Source organism: Saimiri boliviensis, chromosome 12 (genome assembly GCF_048565385.1).
Source record: "Saimiri boliviensis isolate mSaiBol1 chromosome 12, mSaiBol1.pri, whole genome shotgun sequence".
Taxonomy (NCBI): domain Eukaryota; kingdom Metazoa; phylum Chordata; class Mammalia; order Primates; family Cebidae; genus Saimiri; species Saimiri boliviensis.
In genome coordinates this window covers 47324030-47342152 of record NC_133460.1, presented here as the reverse complement: position 1 = coordinate 47342152, position 18123 = coordinate 47324030, and the positions used below count along the sequence as shown (strand labels likewise).

At 35.1% G+C, this 18123-nt stretch overlaps 1 protein-coding gene across 7 annotated transcripts in view; it reads left to right on the top strand.

Annotated features, from left to right (window-relative positions):
• HERC4 (HECT and RLD domain containing E3 ubiquitin protein ligase 4) overlaps nucleotides 1–18123 on the top strand; it is a 147359-nt gene that overhangs the window by 48047 nt on the left and 81189 nt on the right. For all 7 annotated transcript variants that reach the window (XM_003928678.4, XM_003928679.4, XM_074382299.1 and 4 more), the window contains 4 exons: nucleotides 1353–1429; nucleotides 4408–4629; nucleotides 5714–5805; nucleotides 12569–12699. In XM_003928678.4, the coding sequence (XP_003928727.1) occupies nucleotides 1353–1429; nucleotides 4408–4629; nucleotides 5714–5805; nucleotides 12569–12699 (522 nt within the window). The remainder of the gene's footprint in view (nucleotides 1–1352; nucleotides 1430–4407; nucleotides 4630–5713; nucleotides 5806–12568; nucleotides 12700–18123) is intronic.

Genomic DNA, 18123 nt, shown 5'->3' with positions numbered 1-18123 from the left:
GTAACTCTCCTTTTTCCTGCTCAAAATTTGATTTGCTGAAGCTGCCTCCCGAAAATCATGTGTGTCGACTCTCTGGTCAGAATTTGCTCCGGACTCTCTTATGGCAGAATCAGGTCAGGTGACAGTATCAGGTAAAAGGAAGTAAGAAACATAGTGTACCTCCCCATACCCCCTTTTTTTCTTTTCTTTTCTTTTCTTTTTTTTTTTTGAGATAGGGTCTCACTGTGTTGCCCAGGCTGGAGTGCATGATCTTGGCTCACTACAGCCTCTGCTTCGTGCTTTCAGGTGATTTTCCTGTCTCAGCTTCCTGAGTAGCTGGGACTACAGGTGTGTACCACCATACCCGGCTAATTTTTTTTTTTTTTTCCTGTTCCTATTTTTAGTAGAGACAGGGTTTCACCAGGTTGGCCAGGCTGGTTTCAAACTCCTGACTGATCTCAAGCGATCCACCTGCCATGGCCTCCAGAAATGCTGGGATTACAGTAAACTACCTGTAATCCGCATCCAGGCTCCCTACCTTTTTTTTCTTGAAAACGTTCATTCAGGAAAAACAGTGGCATGACCAGGTAAAGGGAAAGAACCTGAGGAGATACTGGGATGGTTGATGTACATGCAAAGTTAATTGATTTTTGTAATGTTTTAAAAATGAGCCTTTAAAATTGCGTTATAATAAAATAAAAGGAAAGGAGGGGAAGAAATTATGAAAGTGTAAGGACAAAATACAAGAGAGAAGAAAATAAGACAACATATTAGTAGTGATTGTTATAAATGTGAATTGAGTAAATTTCTCTAGCAAAAAAATTTAATGTCCCTGATTGAGATGTAGAGCAAAAGGATAGCTTGTAAGGAATAGGTTTCATAGTTTGTGAGTTGGTAGAACATGATAAAAAGCCCTATTAGTTCTTAAGAAACCTGATAAAGGAGAACGTACATTAAATTAGGCAAAACAACAATTTTAGACAAATTAGATAATGTACATTTGCTTTCCAAATGTATTGCCAGGTTTCTAACTGTAAGCTGATGATTTAAAAAAACTTTTTTTTATAGTGAAAGAAAATGTCTGAATTATAAGAGCACTCTGAGGAGTGCTTGAGGTATGAGCATAGTTCACTTTGCTTCAGTATTGTATTCCAAGGTGTTTTCTTATCATCCCTTTTAATTTTATTTTTTTGTATCTAGCTCTTATTTACAGATTTTAGCATAAATTTTTGGTATGCTAAAATTGGGCTTGTATGAAAAAAACTAGTGTGATCTATATGCATATAGTAGGCCATCAATAAGTAGAAAATAGCATTCAGGATCAATTTGTTAAATGGAATTAACTGATCTTGATCTGTCTTCTTCTTTTCTAGAAATATTAAAAGTTTGTCCGATATCCAGATTGTACAGGTTGCTTGTGGTTACTATCATTCACTTGCACTTTCTAAAGGTAAGCATTCGTTTTTATTTTATTTCCCTTCAGTTTTATTACTTGATACTTTTTTTATTGTGCATATAGTTCTCCAACTTTGTTCATCTTTCTCCAAGATTGTCCTGGCTCTTGATCCTTTTCATTTCCATATAACTTTTAGAATTAGCTCATTAGTCTGTACACACACACACACACACACACACGCACGCACACACACACACACACACACACACACACACACACGCCCCCTGGGATTTTGATTGGGATTTCATTGTCTCTATAAATCAATTCAAGGAAAATCTTTACGATATTGAACATTTCAATTCTAGAACATGGTATATTCATCCATTTAAGTCTCCCTTTAATTTTTCAGATTAGTGTTTTGTTTTACCTGGACAGGTCTTACACACCTTTGATTAGACTTTCCCCTAGATATTTGGTTTTATGTTGTTGTGAATGGTGTCATTTTTTGTTTATTATATAGTCATGAAATTGATTTTTGTGTCTGTTTATTAACCAGTTAAAAACTTTTCATAGCTGCAACTGGGGAAGATTGCTTCCCCAATCTCATTTAATCTCACAGATGAACTTCCTATGAATAGAAATAGAGAAGGCCAAACATATTTATTGGTTTTGTTTGCATTCTTCTGTTACTGATTTAACTTATTAGTATCCTAGCTAAGGACTGGAACATGGGTTAGTAAAGAATCTGCCATTTATATGTTTTTTACCATTAAAAGAAATAGGTTCCAGTTGCTCCATTGTTGCTATTATTTAGTGAAGCCTACTACAAATAAGCACTGAGGTAGAACCATGGGGAAGCACAGATAAATAAAGAGACAGGTTTAGGGATCATACAGTCTAGTGAAAGAGACAGATGTTCAATAACTGTAGTTTGAGGCAGAAAAAAATATGTACTTTTTCAGACAAGGTAAAGGTACAATGCTGTGACAATGATATAATTGTTTCTAATTGATATAACTGGTAACAATAAGGAGGGGATTAGTATTTGATGCAGGCTTTAAATATTTTCTTATTTATTAATAATTGGAGAAATGTTGAGAAGGACTAGGAGAAATGTTGAGTGGCTAAGAGATTGTGCTAGTGTAAAGGCATAGAGTTAAGAAAGTGGTGTATTTGAATATTGGCATGTAGTTTTATGTGGGTGTTGTGAGGGAATGAGAGACGTACTCATACTTTAGGCTGAAATAAAAAGAGAAATCTGTTATAAAGGGCCGTAAATGTCATATTAAGGTATTTGGACTTCTGTAGGCAGTTAGGAACATGGAATCTCTATGTGTTCTTTGTTGTTTTGCCAACTCCTCTTTTGACATTTCGGTAGATGGATCTAATATAAATGTAAACTCAAAAGGTTTTACTGAGGACAGTTTTTCATATTGACCTATTTTTTTTTCTGCCTTACTCAGCTTTATGCTGTAGGCAAAATCTTACTCATTTCCTAAACATTTTTTAGAGCCCTTAGTATGAGCTAGGCGTACTACAGTATATAGTGATAAGCAGTGCACTACTTACTAGCCCTCATGATACAGTCATACAAATAATGACATAATTACATAGTATGATAAGAGCTATAAAGACAAACTTCAGGGTATTTAGAACATACGATAGGGGTACTAGACCTAATCTGGGAGATCAGGGAAGGAAGGCTTCTGCTGGGAGAGAGTTGAAATGAACTGGACAAAGATGAGGGAAAGGTTTAGGTAGAGAGAACAGCAAGTGTGTGAGAAATGGCCTTTGGAGAATATGAAGGAAGGCAACTATGGCTAGAGTATAGTGAGTGAGGGAAGAAACTGATATGATAAGAGATTGGAAACATAGGTAGATCATACAGCACCTTATAGGCCTTGTTTAAAGTGTTTATCCCAAGAGCGACAAGAAAGCACTGAAACATATTTTTTAGGGTGAGCAATATTATCAAATCTGCATTTTTACAATATCTCTGTGTGTATACAAATGTCTGTTTATATGTGCATAGAACATTTCTTGAATGACTTACCAGTAATTGGTAAGAGTGATTGTCTCTTGGAAGAGGAACCAGGATTCTGATTTTTTGGAAGGAAGCTTGCTTTTAAGTGTGTGCTGTTTTGTAATTTCAATTTTAAAAAAGTTAACTAGTGTATCAGTTATTTAGTGCCAGTTGTTAGTTTCATAAAAGGATGTCTAAAGTTTCCAAATAGGATGGCAGTATGGGAACAAAAGTGACAGGCAGGGAAAAGTATTTTAAGAATCAGGTAAGATGGTGAGGAAGGATCTATTTGCCATATTTTTCTTTAGAAAGAAAACTGTATATATAACTGGTGATATATAATAGACTGTATATGTGTGAGATAAAAAACAAAAGGAATGAAGGAAACCTAAGGAAGACTCCCTAGGTTTGTAATTTTTGCTACTGAGTCAGTTATGATGTTATTTACTGAAATGGGGAACACTCGAAAGAGGTCCAGGGAAGTAGGATGGGGTGATGAATTCAGTCTGTGTCATCCTAAGTTAGAAGTTCCTTTGAAATATCCACGTATAGATGTCAGGTAAACAATGGGTTATGTGGGTTTTTTGCTCAGGAGACGTTTGGGCCAGTGATAAAATTTTGAATGTGATCAACATAGAGTTACTAAAGTTTTGAGCTTGAATGAGTGCCTCTTGGGAGCAATTATAGAACAAAAATGATACTCAAGGAATATTAACAGGAGACTGTTGAGCATAAAAAAATGAGATTACTCCTTGTTAAGTGACTCACCTTTTCATCTGTGTAGTCAGTCAAAGTTAAAGTGTACTAATACTGAATGTTCTTCTAGGTAGTAGTATATTTTCATTTAAGAAATAAGCATAATTGCTAAAAAGAATATGTATATTCTTTTGATAATATGAAGAATGTCCCAAAATAATATTCTTTATATGAAATTTGAAATGCAATGATTTTCAAATTAAATTTTTTGCATGTGAGAAAAATGGTTAATTTTTCTATTATTGTTTTACAGCAAGTGAAGTCTTCTGTTGGGGACAGAATAAATATGGCCAATTGGGTTTAGGTACTGACTGTAAAAAGCAAACCTCACCACAGCTGATTAAGTCTTTGCTTGGAATCCCTTTCATGCAAGTTGCAGCAGGAGGAGCCCATAGTTTTGTACTCACCCTTTCTGGAGCTATCTTTGGATGGGGACGCAACAAGTTTGGTCAACTAGGTCTTAATGATGAAAATGGTAGGTTCTCATTATGTATAGTTTACATGTACTTTTAAAAAGAGGTGATCTTTTGAGATAGATCAGTGATTCTTAGTGTAAGAGAGAAATGTATCCAAAACTTGCCTGGTATAGACGTGGGGATGAGATGTTATTTAAAAATTTCATTTGAGGAATGCAGCTGGAAGACAAAAATACCATTTTCTCATTAAAAAACTATAAAAAGTATATCTGGACAAAATCTTCAGTATTGGATGTTCATCTTCAAATCGTTGATCAATCCATTTATCGGCCACTGTTAGTGGAAAGAAGCTATAAAATTATTCTGGGGAAATAACATGAAGTAGTAATCTTTGACTTTTTCAAGGAAATATTTAAATGATTTGGGTTGTTAAATTTTTGGTTGGGCTTTTAACTTAGATGCGAAAGTTTTAAAAATAAATGTATTTTGAATTTGAAGAAAATTATAACTGAAACAAATTGGGATCTTGGAACTTATTTTTCGTAATTATGTTACATTGAGTTGAATGCCAGTATTTGATTTATAAAAGCTAATTTCTTACAGTTTGATATAATTGTAATGACTGAAATGGACAAAAGTGAGTTGTTGATCTAGTAAGAACTAGTAATGGTAAGCAAATAATACTTTCAGAAATAATTAATACCTTGCCTTGCATAAGAAAAATGTATCCTATTAGGATATCATGTATCTTTTCTGCTACAAAACAGGCACAAGTACATTTTTTCTTTTTCAAGCTCTTAAGTAGGATCGTCAGTATAAGTTTCATGAAGTGAATATAAAGAATGATGTGTATATGTGGAAAATAAGAAGCAGTTAAACAATTTTGAAATTCCATAATTGCTGAGTTCTGTGCAGATTGTCTTATTGACTATTTAGCACTTAACTCTTTAAGTCTCTTTTTTATCACAGTAGTATGGATAGGCCTGGGAGCCTGATTTAGTAAGCTTATAGTTCAAAATCATTGAATCATAGTTAAAATTATTTAGTCACAACTATCTACTGAGCTTGGGAAGCTGTAGAGGATACACATTTAGACAAGTTTTAATTTTTAAAATAATGCTAACATCTCTTTGGGATTTTCAGATAGGTATGTTCCTAATTTACTAAAGTCACTAAGATCTCAGAAAATAGTTTATATTTGTTGTGGAGAAGATCATACTGCTGCATTAACCAAGGTATTGTACTTTTAAAACTTCCTTATTATTACTCATAGTTATTTCATAATTAATGAATGTTCTCATATTTTCTCAAGTTTTAACGTGTGTATTATTGGTGTTTCAGACATAATTTATCTGGGAAAAAAAACTTAAGACTATTCTTTTTTTTTTGTTTTTTTTTTTGTTTTTTTTTTTGAGACGGAGTTTCGCTCTTGTTACCCAGGCTGGAGTGCAATGGCACGATCTCGGCTCACCGCAACCTCTGCCTGCTGGGTTCAGGCAATTCTCCTGCCTCAGCCTCCTGAGTAGCTGGGATTACAGGCACGTGCCACCATGCCCAGCTAATTTTTTGTATTTTTAGTAGAGACGGGATTTCACCATGTTGACCAGGATGGTCTCGATCTCTCGACCTCGTGATCCACCCGCCTCGGCCTCCCAAAGTGCTGGGATTACAGGCTTGAGCCACCGCGCCCGGCTGAGACTATTTATTCTTAAAAATAATTTACCTTAATTTTTCAACTGTTTTATGTTATAAAATGTGAATTCTGATATACTGTTATATGTGATAGTATATATTGCTGAATTTCTCAGCTTTATATGACCTACTGCTTATAAATCATACTTTGAATAAAATTATTCCATTTTAGTTCATTAGTCTTGTCATTCTATATATGTATCAAGCCCGTTTGTATTGTGTAGCTCAGCCTAATTTGAATTTAGTTTCCATTTGGCTTTGAATATTTCATATCAGCAATAGAGGAGACTCAAACTCTCTGTTATTCATTGGCCAAGTATTGTGCAAGCAGTTATAGCAAGCTTCCATCACACTCTTATCAATGGCTTTAACTCTGACCTCTCATTGTCTTGGGTATGTGCCAATTGAGTATTAGTATTGTTCTCTAGTGACTGGAAGTTAGATGAAAATGAAAGCATTCAACTAACCTTTACCAGAGAATTGAAGTTAGCTGGGTGTGCAGTGGCAGGCACGTATAATTCCAGCTACTTGGGAGGCTGAAGCAGGAGAATCGCTTGAACCTGGGAGGTGGAGTTTGCAGTGAGCCAAGATCATACCACTGCACTGCAGCCTGGGAGACAGAGTGAGACCTTGCTTGAAAAAAAAAAAAAAAAGAAAGAAAACTTATAATCAGGCTTTAAAATGCTGCACCTTTATTTTTACTTGGGAATTTTAGCAGGGCAAGAATTCTTCGTCATGTCAAATATAGTGAACTCAATGCACTTTAAAAAATATAATGACTAATTATGAAAGTTAAAGTATTTTGTATTACTTGCCTTTCAGTAAGGAAGGATTATTCTACCTGCCAGTCTTATTATTAGGTTGGTGCAAAGTAATTTTTTTTTTTTTGCCATTTTTGGTAAAAACTGCAATTACTTTTGCACCAACATAATGCCATGTTTTATTGATTTTGGCATTCACATTACAGATGTAATCACTGAAGTCTTATTTATTCCTGTTGGCAAGTTTTAAATTTTACTCATCCTGTTTTGTTATTGGTATTTGGAAGAAAGAAGGCTATGTAAAAATAATAGCAAAAATATTTTTTATCAAAATATAAAAAATATTTGTGTATGGTATCATTCCAAAAACTAATTTTATGGCAGAAAGACTAACAATGTTACTGCTTTTCAAATTCAGCCTTTCAGATAATCATTCATCGTAATGTTCTAAGATAAGTAACTTTTTATGTCTCTTTAGTTTTAAGAAATGCTAATTCTATTAATCTTATGTATTCCTCTCTCAGAAGACAGTAGCTAGTGATATTTGTTCATTGGAAGTTTGGGTGTACATTATTTTTAACAAAATTTGATAGTTGTAAATATCCCCAAAGTAAAATATTTTATTTTCCCTTGATTTAAGTTACAATACTTGTTCCATATCCATATATCTTGCTTTCCTGGAAGAATTTCTTGGAAATAGTAAATAGATTAAAATTGCTTTATGAAGCAGTTTTCTGTACAAAACCTACACTAGGAAAATTGCATTAGGAAATATTTTAAAATCAACTTTTAAAAACAGAATAAATGGAAAGACATGCCATATTTATAGATATGAGGATACTTCCATAAAGATGTCATATTTTTTATAATTTCTTTGCAAATGTATTATGTAAATCACATACAAATACACATTGATTTAGCAGTCCCACTTTTAGGAAACTACCACAAAGATGTGAAATTATGAATGCACAGGACCATTTATTGTGGCATTTTAATAGCAAAAGACTAGAAGAAATCCAAATGTCCATGAGTTAAATAAATTGTGGTACATCCCTGTAATGAAGTACAGTGAAGTGTAAAACAGAATGAGGAAGATTTCTATTTTATGTTGTGGAATGATTTCTAGGTTATATTGTTGAGTGAAAAGAGCAAGGTATATGGAACAGCTGTCTTTTTGTAAGAAAGTGACCGAAATACGAACATATATCATATATGCCTTGTTTGTTTTGGAGGTGGTCTCACTCTTGTCACCCAGGCTGGAGTTCACTGGTGCAATCTTGGCTCACTGTAACCTCCTGCCTCCCAGGTTCAAGCGATTCTCATGCCTTGGCCTCCCAAGTAGCTGGGATTATAGGCGTGCACCATCACACCCAGCTATTTTTTGTAGAGACAGGGTTTCACCATGTTGGCCAGGCTGGTCTTGAACTCCTGACCTCAAGTGATCCGCCTGCCTTGGCCTCCCAAAGTGCTGGGATTACAGATGTGAGCCACCATGTCTGACCATATGTTTTTAAAAATACAATAAATTTAAAATTAATAGCCAGAACAAATGTGCCTTGCCTTACTACAATTTTTGACTTTGGAATCTAGAAACTATTACATGTAATTGAGAAGGAAAATGATGGCTGGGTGCAGTGGCTCACGCCTGTAATCCCAACACTTTGGGAGGCCAAGGCAGGTGAATCACAAGGTCAGGTGTTCGAGACCAGCCTGGCCCACATGATGAAACCCCCGTCTCTACTAAAAATTCAAAAATTAGGTGGTAGGTGCCTGTAATCCTAGCTACTTGGGAGGCTGAGGCAAGAGAATCACTTGAACCCTGGAGGCAGAGTTTGCAGTGACCTGTGATCCCACCACTGTACTACAGCCTGGGCAACAGAGCGAGACTCCATCTCCGAAAAAAAAAAGTAAAATCATATATATATGTAAATTATGTAAATATTAGTCCTTAAAATTGAAAACTAATAAGTTAATGGCACAATTACACAAGAAAGAATTATTTTAGGTAATTTTTAATTACAGCATTTTGTAGTACATCACCGGGGGAAATACACTAAGGATAAACTGAATCCACAAAGAAATCTTAAACTGCATTCTTTTTTTTTTTTTTGAGATGGAGTCTTGCTCTGTCGCCCAGGCTGGAGTACAGTAGCCCACGGCAACTTCCACCTCTTGGGTTCAAGCAATTCTCCTGCCTCAACCTCCTAATTAGTTGGGACTACACCCCCAGCTAATTTTTTTGTTTTTAGTAGAGATGGGGTTTCACCATGTTGGCCAGGCTGGTGTCGAACTCCTGACCTCAAGCAATCTGTCTGCCTCAGCCTCCCAAAATGCTAGAATTACAGGCAAGAGCCACTGCGCCCATCCCTTAAACTATATTCTGTAATTTCTTTCTTTTTTTTTTTTTCTGAGATGGAGGCCTCACTCTGTTACTCAGGCTGGAACGCAGTGGCACAGTCATGGTGCGCTGTAGCTATGACCAAATTCTTGGGCTCAAGCAGTTCTCCCACCTCAGCTTCCTGAGTAGCTGGAACTACAGGCATGCTCCACTGTGCCTGGCTAGTCTTTTTATTTTTTGTAGAGATGGTGTCTCGCTTTGTTGCCCAGACTGGTCTTGAACTCCTGGTTTCAAATGAGCCTCCTACTTCAGCCTCCCAAATGCTGAGGTTACAAGTGTGCATTTTGTAGTCTTATTGTTAGAAGGAAATTTGCTATTGTCTTTTTTCCAGTATATTACATATAAATAGGAGAAAGCAAAGTAGTAGTTATTTTACTATATTTGAAACTATGATTTTTAGCTTAAGAGAAAAGAGATAGGCATAAAACTATAGGAATTAAGTTAAAACCTTGTGATCTTTACTTTGAATCATGAGTATTAGTATGACCTCTTCATTGGTTTTTCTCTAGGAATATATTTTTGTTGTTTTGTTTTTTGTTTTTGTTTTCGTTTTGCTGTAACCACTGAAAGGTCCTAGAAGTAATGAACCATGTGCAATCTGGACACAATGGTAATGCCTTGATTGTTGTAGATTCTCTATTAAAAGGAACCAGGACTTCTTAGAGAAGAGTCTGAGCTCATGTCTGGGGCAAAAAATATTTATAAGAATACCTTTGGGCACTTTGTGGTATAAAAAAGCAAAAATTACTACTGTCATGTAGGAAGGACAACTTGAAGGAGGTTTCACTGGATATCAAGAAAAATAATGACTGCAAAAAATGGAAAACATCAGATCTATTAAAAATCCATGAGTTTGTGATGATACTCTCTTCCTCCAAATCAATATAAGCAAAACTTATTGCTTACCTTTGGAGGTTGCTAGGACAGCACTCATTTTTTTTCATTGGTCAATAATAGGAAAGAATCAAGTTTTCAGCCTTTCATTTGCAAATTGTATTTTAGGGTAACTTAATAGTTAATAAGTTCTTTAGAGAAGAATTCTAGCTCATAACTCTAGGAAAAATAATAAAACTAGAAAAATCACCATTTTACACTCCCTGATAAATAATGGATCTAGGCAAAGAACATTGAGCCTAATGGGGTTGTATCAGGTTGACACACTTTCACTTATTTATTTTTATTTGTATGTTTTATTTTATTGTTATTTTTTGAGACAGAGTCTCACTGTGTTGCCCAGGCTGGAGTGCAGTGGTGTGATCTTAGCTCACTGCAGGCCTCTGTCTCCCGGGTTCAAGTGATTCTCCTGCCTCAGCCTCCTGAATAGCCGGGATTACAGGCATACACCACTACACTTGTATTTTTAGTAGAGACGGAGTCTCAGCATGTTGGCCAGGCTGGTCTCAAACTCCTGACCTCAAATATTCTGTCTGCTTTGGCCTCCCAAGGTGCTGGGATTATGGGCGTGAGCCATTGTGCCAGATCCAACTTACTTATTTTTAACTTTACTAACAAAGCAGACATATGCTTTGTGAAATGATGCAATAAAATAATCAGGTACATTTAAATGTGGCCTGGTTATTAGATGATATTAAGAAATTAGTATTGATTTTATGAATGTAATAATAGTATTGTGGTTATATACTTTTATCTGTTAGAGATATATGCTGTTGAAGATACATATTTGTGGGTGAAATGATTTGATGACCACAATTTGCTTTAAAGTACTCAAGTGCTTTTTGTTTTATTTTAAAATACCCCAAAAGGGAAAGGAAGACACCAGTGAAACAAACTAACCAAACTTTTTGCCAGTTATTGAAACTTAGTGACGGTTTTATGGTGATTTACTATATTTTCTCTTTACTTTTGTATATTTGCTTGACATTTTCTATGATAAAAAAAAGAAAAATGAATGTTCTCATGTAACAGTATGTATTGATGCTATTAAATGATGAAAGCAGAATGTAAAGTTGCATATATAGCTCTAACCATGAAGAAAAGCAGTTGAACTGAAAAATACTAATTGTGATTGTGTTACCATCATAGATTTTTTTCTAATGCAGAACTTCTAATTTAGTTATATGTTACATGTTTTGTTTGTTTGTTTTGAGACAGAGTCTCGCTCTGTCACCCAGGCTGCAGTGCAGTAGCATGATCTTGGCTCATGGTAACCTGTGCCTCCCAGGTTCAAGTGTTTATCCTGCGTCAGCCTCCCAAGTAGCTGGGACTACAGACACCTGCCACCACACCTAATTTTTGTATTTTTAGTAGGTACGGGGTTTCGCCACATTGGCCAGGCTAGTCTCGAACTCCTGACCTCAAGTGATCTACCCGCCTAAGTTATTTTTGTAAGAAGAGTTTTTTTTAAAGACATCTCTATATCACTGTAACTGCATGCTAAAAATTGCTATAAGGCCACTCACGGTGGCTCATGCCTGTAATCCCAGCACTTCAGGAGGCAGAAGCAAGAGGATTAACTGAACCCAGGAGTTTGAGACCAACCTGGACAACACAAGAAGATGTCATTTCTACAAAGAAGTAAAAAATTAGCCAGACATGGTGGTGCATGCCTGCAGTCCCAGCTACTTAGGAGGCTGAGGTGGGAGGATCACTTGAGCCCAGGAGGTTGAGGCTGCAGTGAGCCATGATCATGCCACTATACTGAAGCCTGGGTGACTGAGCAAGACCCTATCTGAATAAATAAATAAGTAAATAAAAACTGTTATATTTGTGCATTCTGGTTACATGTACTCTTTTTGCAGATTATTTACATAAGGCAATAACTACCTTGAAAAGGGAAGATGATACCATTTTTAGGTTTTGTGAAATCTTATATATGTACTTGGAAATCAGCAAGACAGTATAATGATAGTGAAAGGCAATGCCAATAATTTATCTCTAGTGACTACTTTAAATATTTTATAATGGTGAAAGCATCATTAACTGGAATTCTCATAGTTTTATGACATTTTACTTTGATAGAGCCAGCTGCCATCTGTCTGTTAAATTGTGAAGACATTTTGTAGAAGATAAAAAAACAAAGTTTATATTAAAGATTTGGACTATAACTTATTTTCCTGTTATTTTCTTTTATAGTGCCTTCTAATGGTAAGGGTTTTGTTTTTGTTTTTGTTTTTGTTTTTTTTAAAGGAAGGTGGAGTGTTTACTTTTGGAGCTGGAGGGTATGGTCAGTTGGGCCATAATTCTACCAGTCATGAAATAAACCCAAGGAAAGTTTTTGAACTTATGGGAAGCATTGTCACTCAGATTGCTTGTGGACGGTAAGCTGTTATATAAAAGAATATTTTGGTCTCTAAACTGCATTTATTCAGGGATTGCTTATTGAATCGTTTTAGGGATCCTAATAATCTGAGGAAACACCTTCCCCTCCAAATACTGATTTTGCCACTGAGGAATCATAGTAACAGGAAAAACATCTTTTTTTAACTGTTATTTTATTTTTCTTTACTTGAACAGATTTAGCTGAGGCAAGATGTAATAATGTATATGTAATATTATATTTATTATATTTGATATCACACTTAAAAGGCTTCTTTCTTTCTCTTTTCTACTTTTTTTTTGAGTATGTGTGATAGTCTTTCCTTGCTGTCAGGCAGGCTAGAGTGCAGTGACACAATTATGGCTTATTGCAGCCTTAACCTCCTGGGCTCAAGTGATCCTCTTTGCCTCAGCCTCGAGTAGCTGGGACTACGGCCATGCACCACCATACCAGCTAATTTTATTTTTTAAATTTTTAGTAGCAACAAGATCTCACTATGTTGCCCAGGCTTACCTTTTTTCCTTAAAGGATGAAGAGATCGACCAATTAATTAAGACAGAATTAATGTGACAAAAGTTTGATTGGTATAATTAAACCAAGTATCTTCTGATTTTCCTTATTCTAAATTCTTGGGAGTAAACAGAAGAGTCTTTGACATTGAGCTTTATCTATTGATTTTTAGTTCTTGGAAATAAATAAGAAGAGTCTTTGGGTTGAGCTTCATCTTTGGGAGAATTAAATTGATCAGACTCCCAAGTAGCAAAATGTACCTTTCTTGACCACTCAATTTAATTTTGATCACCTTGCTTAATGTTTTTCTACCTTGTATGCATATCTGTATGGTAGTTTAGTTTTACCAACTATTAGCTTCAAATACATATAATCAAACTGTGAGTATTCTTTGGTAATTCTTTTTTCCTCTTAACATCATGCTTCTATAATTTTTATGTAGTTATGGTTCTCCATCATAAGGGCTCATTAGTGTTTTTTAGTCAATTTTATGCATAGATAATATACTAATTCTATTGCTGATAGACATTTGCATGTTGCCAGATTTTGGCAATTATGAATAATGTTGTTTTGCACTTTTATTTTATGGTATATGTAAGCCTTCATATTCACCCAGAATGGAATTGCTGGGTTATAAAGGACACTTAATTTGAATTTTATAGGTTAAACCATATTTCCCATGTGGTTTTTCCAGTTTATATGCCCATTAGCAATGTGTGAGAATTTCTGATGCCCTGTGTTCTTGTCACCAGTTAGTATTGTCAGACTTTTTGCTAATTTTTTGAATATTTATTGTTACTTCATAATTTGAATATATTATTTCCATGACTTACTTGAGTACCTTTTCCATATGTTTATTGGTCATTTACATTTCTTCAGGATATAAAAAATTGATTCATAGTAGTTATTTATATATTGTAGATACAAGTTCATAATGTTTCTCAGTACAGGGATAAAAGTTCTTTTTTTATTTTTGAGACGGAGTTTCGCTCTCGTTACCCAGGCTGGAGTGCAATGGCGTGATCTCGGCTCACCGCAACCTCCGCCTCCTGGGTTCAGGCAATTCTCCTGCCTCAGCCTCCTGCGTAGCTGGGATTACAGGCATACGCCACCATGCCCAGCTAATTTTTTGTATTTTTAGTAGAGACGGGGTTTCACCATGTTGACCAGAATGGTCTTGATCTCTTGACCTCATGATCCACTCGCCTCGGTCTCCCAAAGTGCTGGGATTACAGACGTGAGCCACCGCGCCCAGCCCAAAAGTTCTTTATTGGGCATATGTTTTACAGATGTCTTTCCATGTTTTACTTTTATCTTGTTATTTTCATTCTGTTGTATTTTTATGAACAGAAGTTTTAGATATTAATAAAAATGAGTTTATTAATATTTTACTTAATAGTGCCATTTATTTCCTAAGAAATATTTTTCTACCTCAAAGCATAAAAGTAATCATCTCTATTCTCTTCAGAAACATAATTTTGCCTTTTACCTGGAGGTCTGTAAGCTATCTCAAGTTGATTTATTTTGTGGAGGACAGTATAATATTCAAGTAAGGAATCAACTTTTTAAAAACATAAATAGTGAATTACCCTAGCACAATTAAAAGTTTGTTGAGGAAAATACATACAACAAAATTTACCATCTTAACTATTTTTAAGTATACAGTCCATGGTGTTAAGTACATTTATATTGTTGTGAAACCATCATCATCATTCATCTCTAGAATTCTTTTTATCTTGCAGAATTGAAGCTCTGTACCCATTAAACAATAACTCCCTATTCTCCTCCATGCCTTCCTGTGGCAACCACCATTCTACTTCCTGTCTCTATGAATTTAAGTACTTTAGGTATCTCATATAGGCACAATCTTACAGTATTTGTCGTTTGGTGACTGACTTATTTCACTCAGCATAGTGTCATCAAGATTCACCTATGTTGTAGAATTTCTTTCTGCATGGGTCAGAATTTCCTTCCTTTAAAAGGCTGAACAGTATTCCATTGTGTATATATACTACAGTTTGCTTATGCGTTCATCTTTTGATGGACACTGGGGTTACTTTTGTGTTTTAGCTTGTTGTGAATATTTTTGCTATGACCATGAATATAAAAACATCCCTTCAGGATCTCACTTTCAGTTCTTCTGGGCATATACTCAGAAGTGGAATTGGTGGTTCATGTGGTAATTCTATTTTTAATTTTTGTAGGAACTGCCACAGTGTTTTTCGTAGTAGCTGCCCTGTTTTGAATTTCCACCAGTAGTGTACAGGGTTTCAGTGTCTCTGCATCCTCACCAACACTGTTATTTTCTCATTTTGCCTTTTTCTTTCTTTCCTTTTTTTTTAAAATAATACCTATTTTAGTAGGTGTAACATGGCATCTCCTGTGGTTTTGATTTGCATTTTCCTAATGATTAGTAAGCTGAGCATCGTTTTATATATTTGTTGACCATTTGTACATCCTTGGGGGAAATGTCAATTAAAGCATTTTTCTCTTTTTTGAATCTGGCTGTTTTGTTGTTGAGTTTTAAGAGTTTTCTATATATTCTAGATATTAATCCCTTATCAGATATTTGCAGATATTTTCTTTCATTCTGTGGGTTGTTGTATTCTATAGATACTGTCTTTTGATTCACAAAGCTTTACATTTTTATAGAGTCCAGTTTGTCTATTTTTTATTTGTTGGCTATGTCTTTGGTGTTATATCCAAGAAGTTATTGCCAAATCCAATGTCATGAAGCATTTTTCTGTTTGCTTCTTAGAGTTTCATAGTTCTGCCTTTTACATTTAGGTCTTTGATCTATTTGAATGAATTAAAGAAGTTTTTTTTTTGAAACGGAGTCTCACTCTGTCACCTAGGCTTGGAGTGCAGTGGCGCTATCTGGGCTCACTGCAACCTCTGCCTCCTAGGTTCAAGGGATTCTCCTGTCTCAGCCTCCCGAGCAGCTGGGGCTATAGGCGCCCACCACTACGCCTGGCTAATTTTTGTATTTTTAGTAGAGACGGGATTTCACCATGTTGGCCGGGCTGATCTCAAACTCCTGACCTCAGGTGATGCACCTGCCTTGGGCTCCCAAAGTGCTGGAATTATAGGTGTGAGCCACTATGTCTGACCAAATTAATTTTTATATGTGTCATGAGTCCACTTTTATTCTTTTGCATGTGGACATCTAGTTTTCCCAGCATTCTTTGTTGAAAAGACTGTCCTTTCCCCATTGAATGGTCTTGGCCCACTTGTTGAAAGTCATCTCAACATATGTACTAGGATTTATTTCTGGGCTATTCTGTTGCATTGGTCTGTATATCTGTCTTTATGCCACTACTACATTGATGATTGTAGCTTTTGAGGTAGGTTTTGAAATCAGGAAGTGAGAGTCCACCAACTTATTCAAGATCTTTTTCAAGATCATGTTAGATATTCGGATCCCTTGATTTCACATGGATTTTAGGATGTGTTTTTCTATTTCTGCAAAAAATATTGTTGGGATTTTGATAGGGATTACGTTGTATCTGTACACTCTTTTGGGTAGCATTGACATTTTAACAGTATTGTCTTCCAGTCCATGACCATGAGTGTCTTTCCATTTATTTCTCATTTAATTTCTTTCAGCAGTATTTATACTTACTTTATGCAAATCTTTTGCCTTGTTAATTCCTAAGTATTTTATTATTTTTGGTAGATTATCGATAAAATTTTATTTTTTTCCAAACTGTTCATTGTTAATGTATAGAAACTCAGCTAATTTTTGTGTGTAGATTTTGTATCCTTCGGCTTTGCCAGGTTTGTTTATTAGTTTTAACAATTTTTGTATGGAATCTTTAGGGTGTTCTACATATATGATTATATCATCTGCATACAGAGATTATTTTATTTTTTTCTTTTCAATCTGAATACTGTTTATTTGTTATTCTTGCAAAATTGCTCTGGCTAGAAAAGACTGTATTGAATAAAGTGGTGAAAGCGGGCATCCTTATTCCTGATGGTACAGGAAAAGGTTTCAGTCTCTCATTGTTAACTATGATGTTCATTGTTGCTTTTTCGATAGGGCTTCCTTATGTTGAAGTGGTTTTCTTCTGTTCCAACTTTGTGGGTTTTTTTTTTTTTTTAATTACCAAAGGGTGTTGAATTTTGTCAAGTTATTTTTCTGCATCAATTCAGATGATTGTATGTGTGTTTTTTCTTCTTCAATCTGTTAATTCGATATATTACATTGATTACATATATTAATTTTCATATGTTGAACTATCTTTGCCTTCCAGGAATAACTCCCACTTCGTTGTTGTTGTGGTGTATAACTCTTTTAGTGTGCTGCTGAATTCAGTTTATAATTATTTTATTGAGAATCCTTCATATATGACAAACAGCCTCTCTCTTGCTGCTTTCAAGATTCTTTGTCTTTCAGCATTTGGATTGAACTGTGTCTCTTTGTTGATCTCTGAGTTTATCCTGCATAGAGTTCATTGGGGCTATGGATGTTTAGATTCATGTCTTTTGCCAAATTTGGGAAGTTTTTGGCTATTCTTCAAATAATTTCTCTTTCCTTTGCTGTATTTTTCTGAGAATTCCACAGTGCTTATGTTCGTCAGCTTAATGGTGTCCTATGGTTCCCTTAGGCTCTCTGCACATTTCTTTGTGTTCCACAGACTCAATCTCTGTAGTATATATTTTTATTTCAGGTATTGTACTTTTCAACTCTGGAAATTTTTCTTAGTTTTTCTTTTTGATTGATATTTCCATTTTGTTCATACTTTTTTTTTTCTTTCCCACATCTTACTCTAGTTCTTTGAGCATCTTTAGGATATTTGATTTAGTCTTTGTCTTTTAGGTCTAAATCTGAAGGCAGATTTTAGGTCTGTCATTTGACATTTCTCAGGGGTAGTTTCTTTCTTTCTTTTTTTTTTTTTGAGATGGAGTCTCA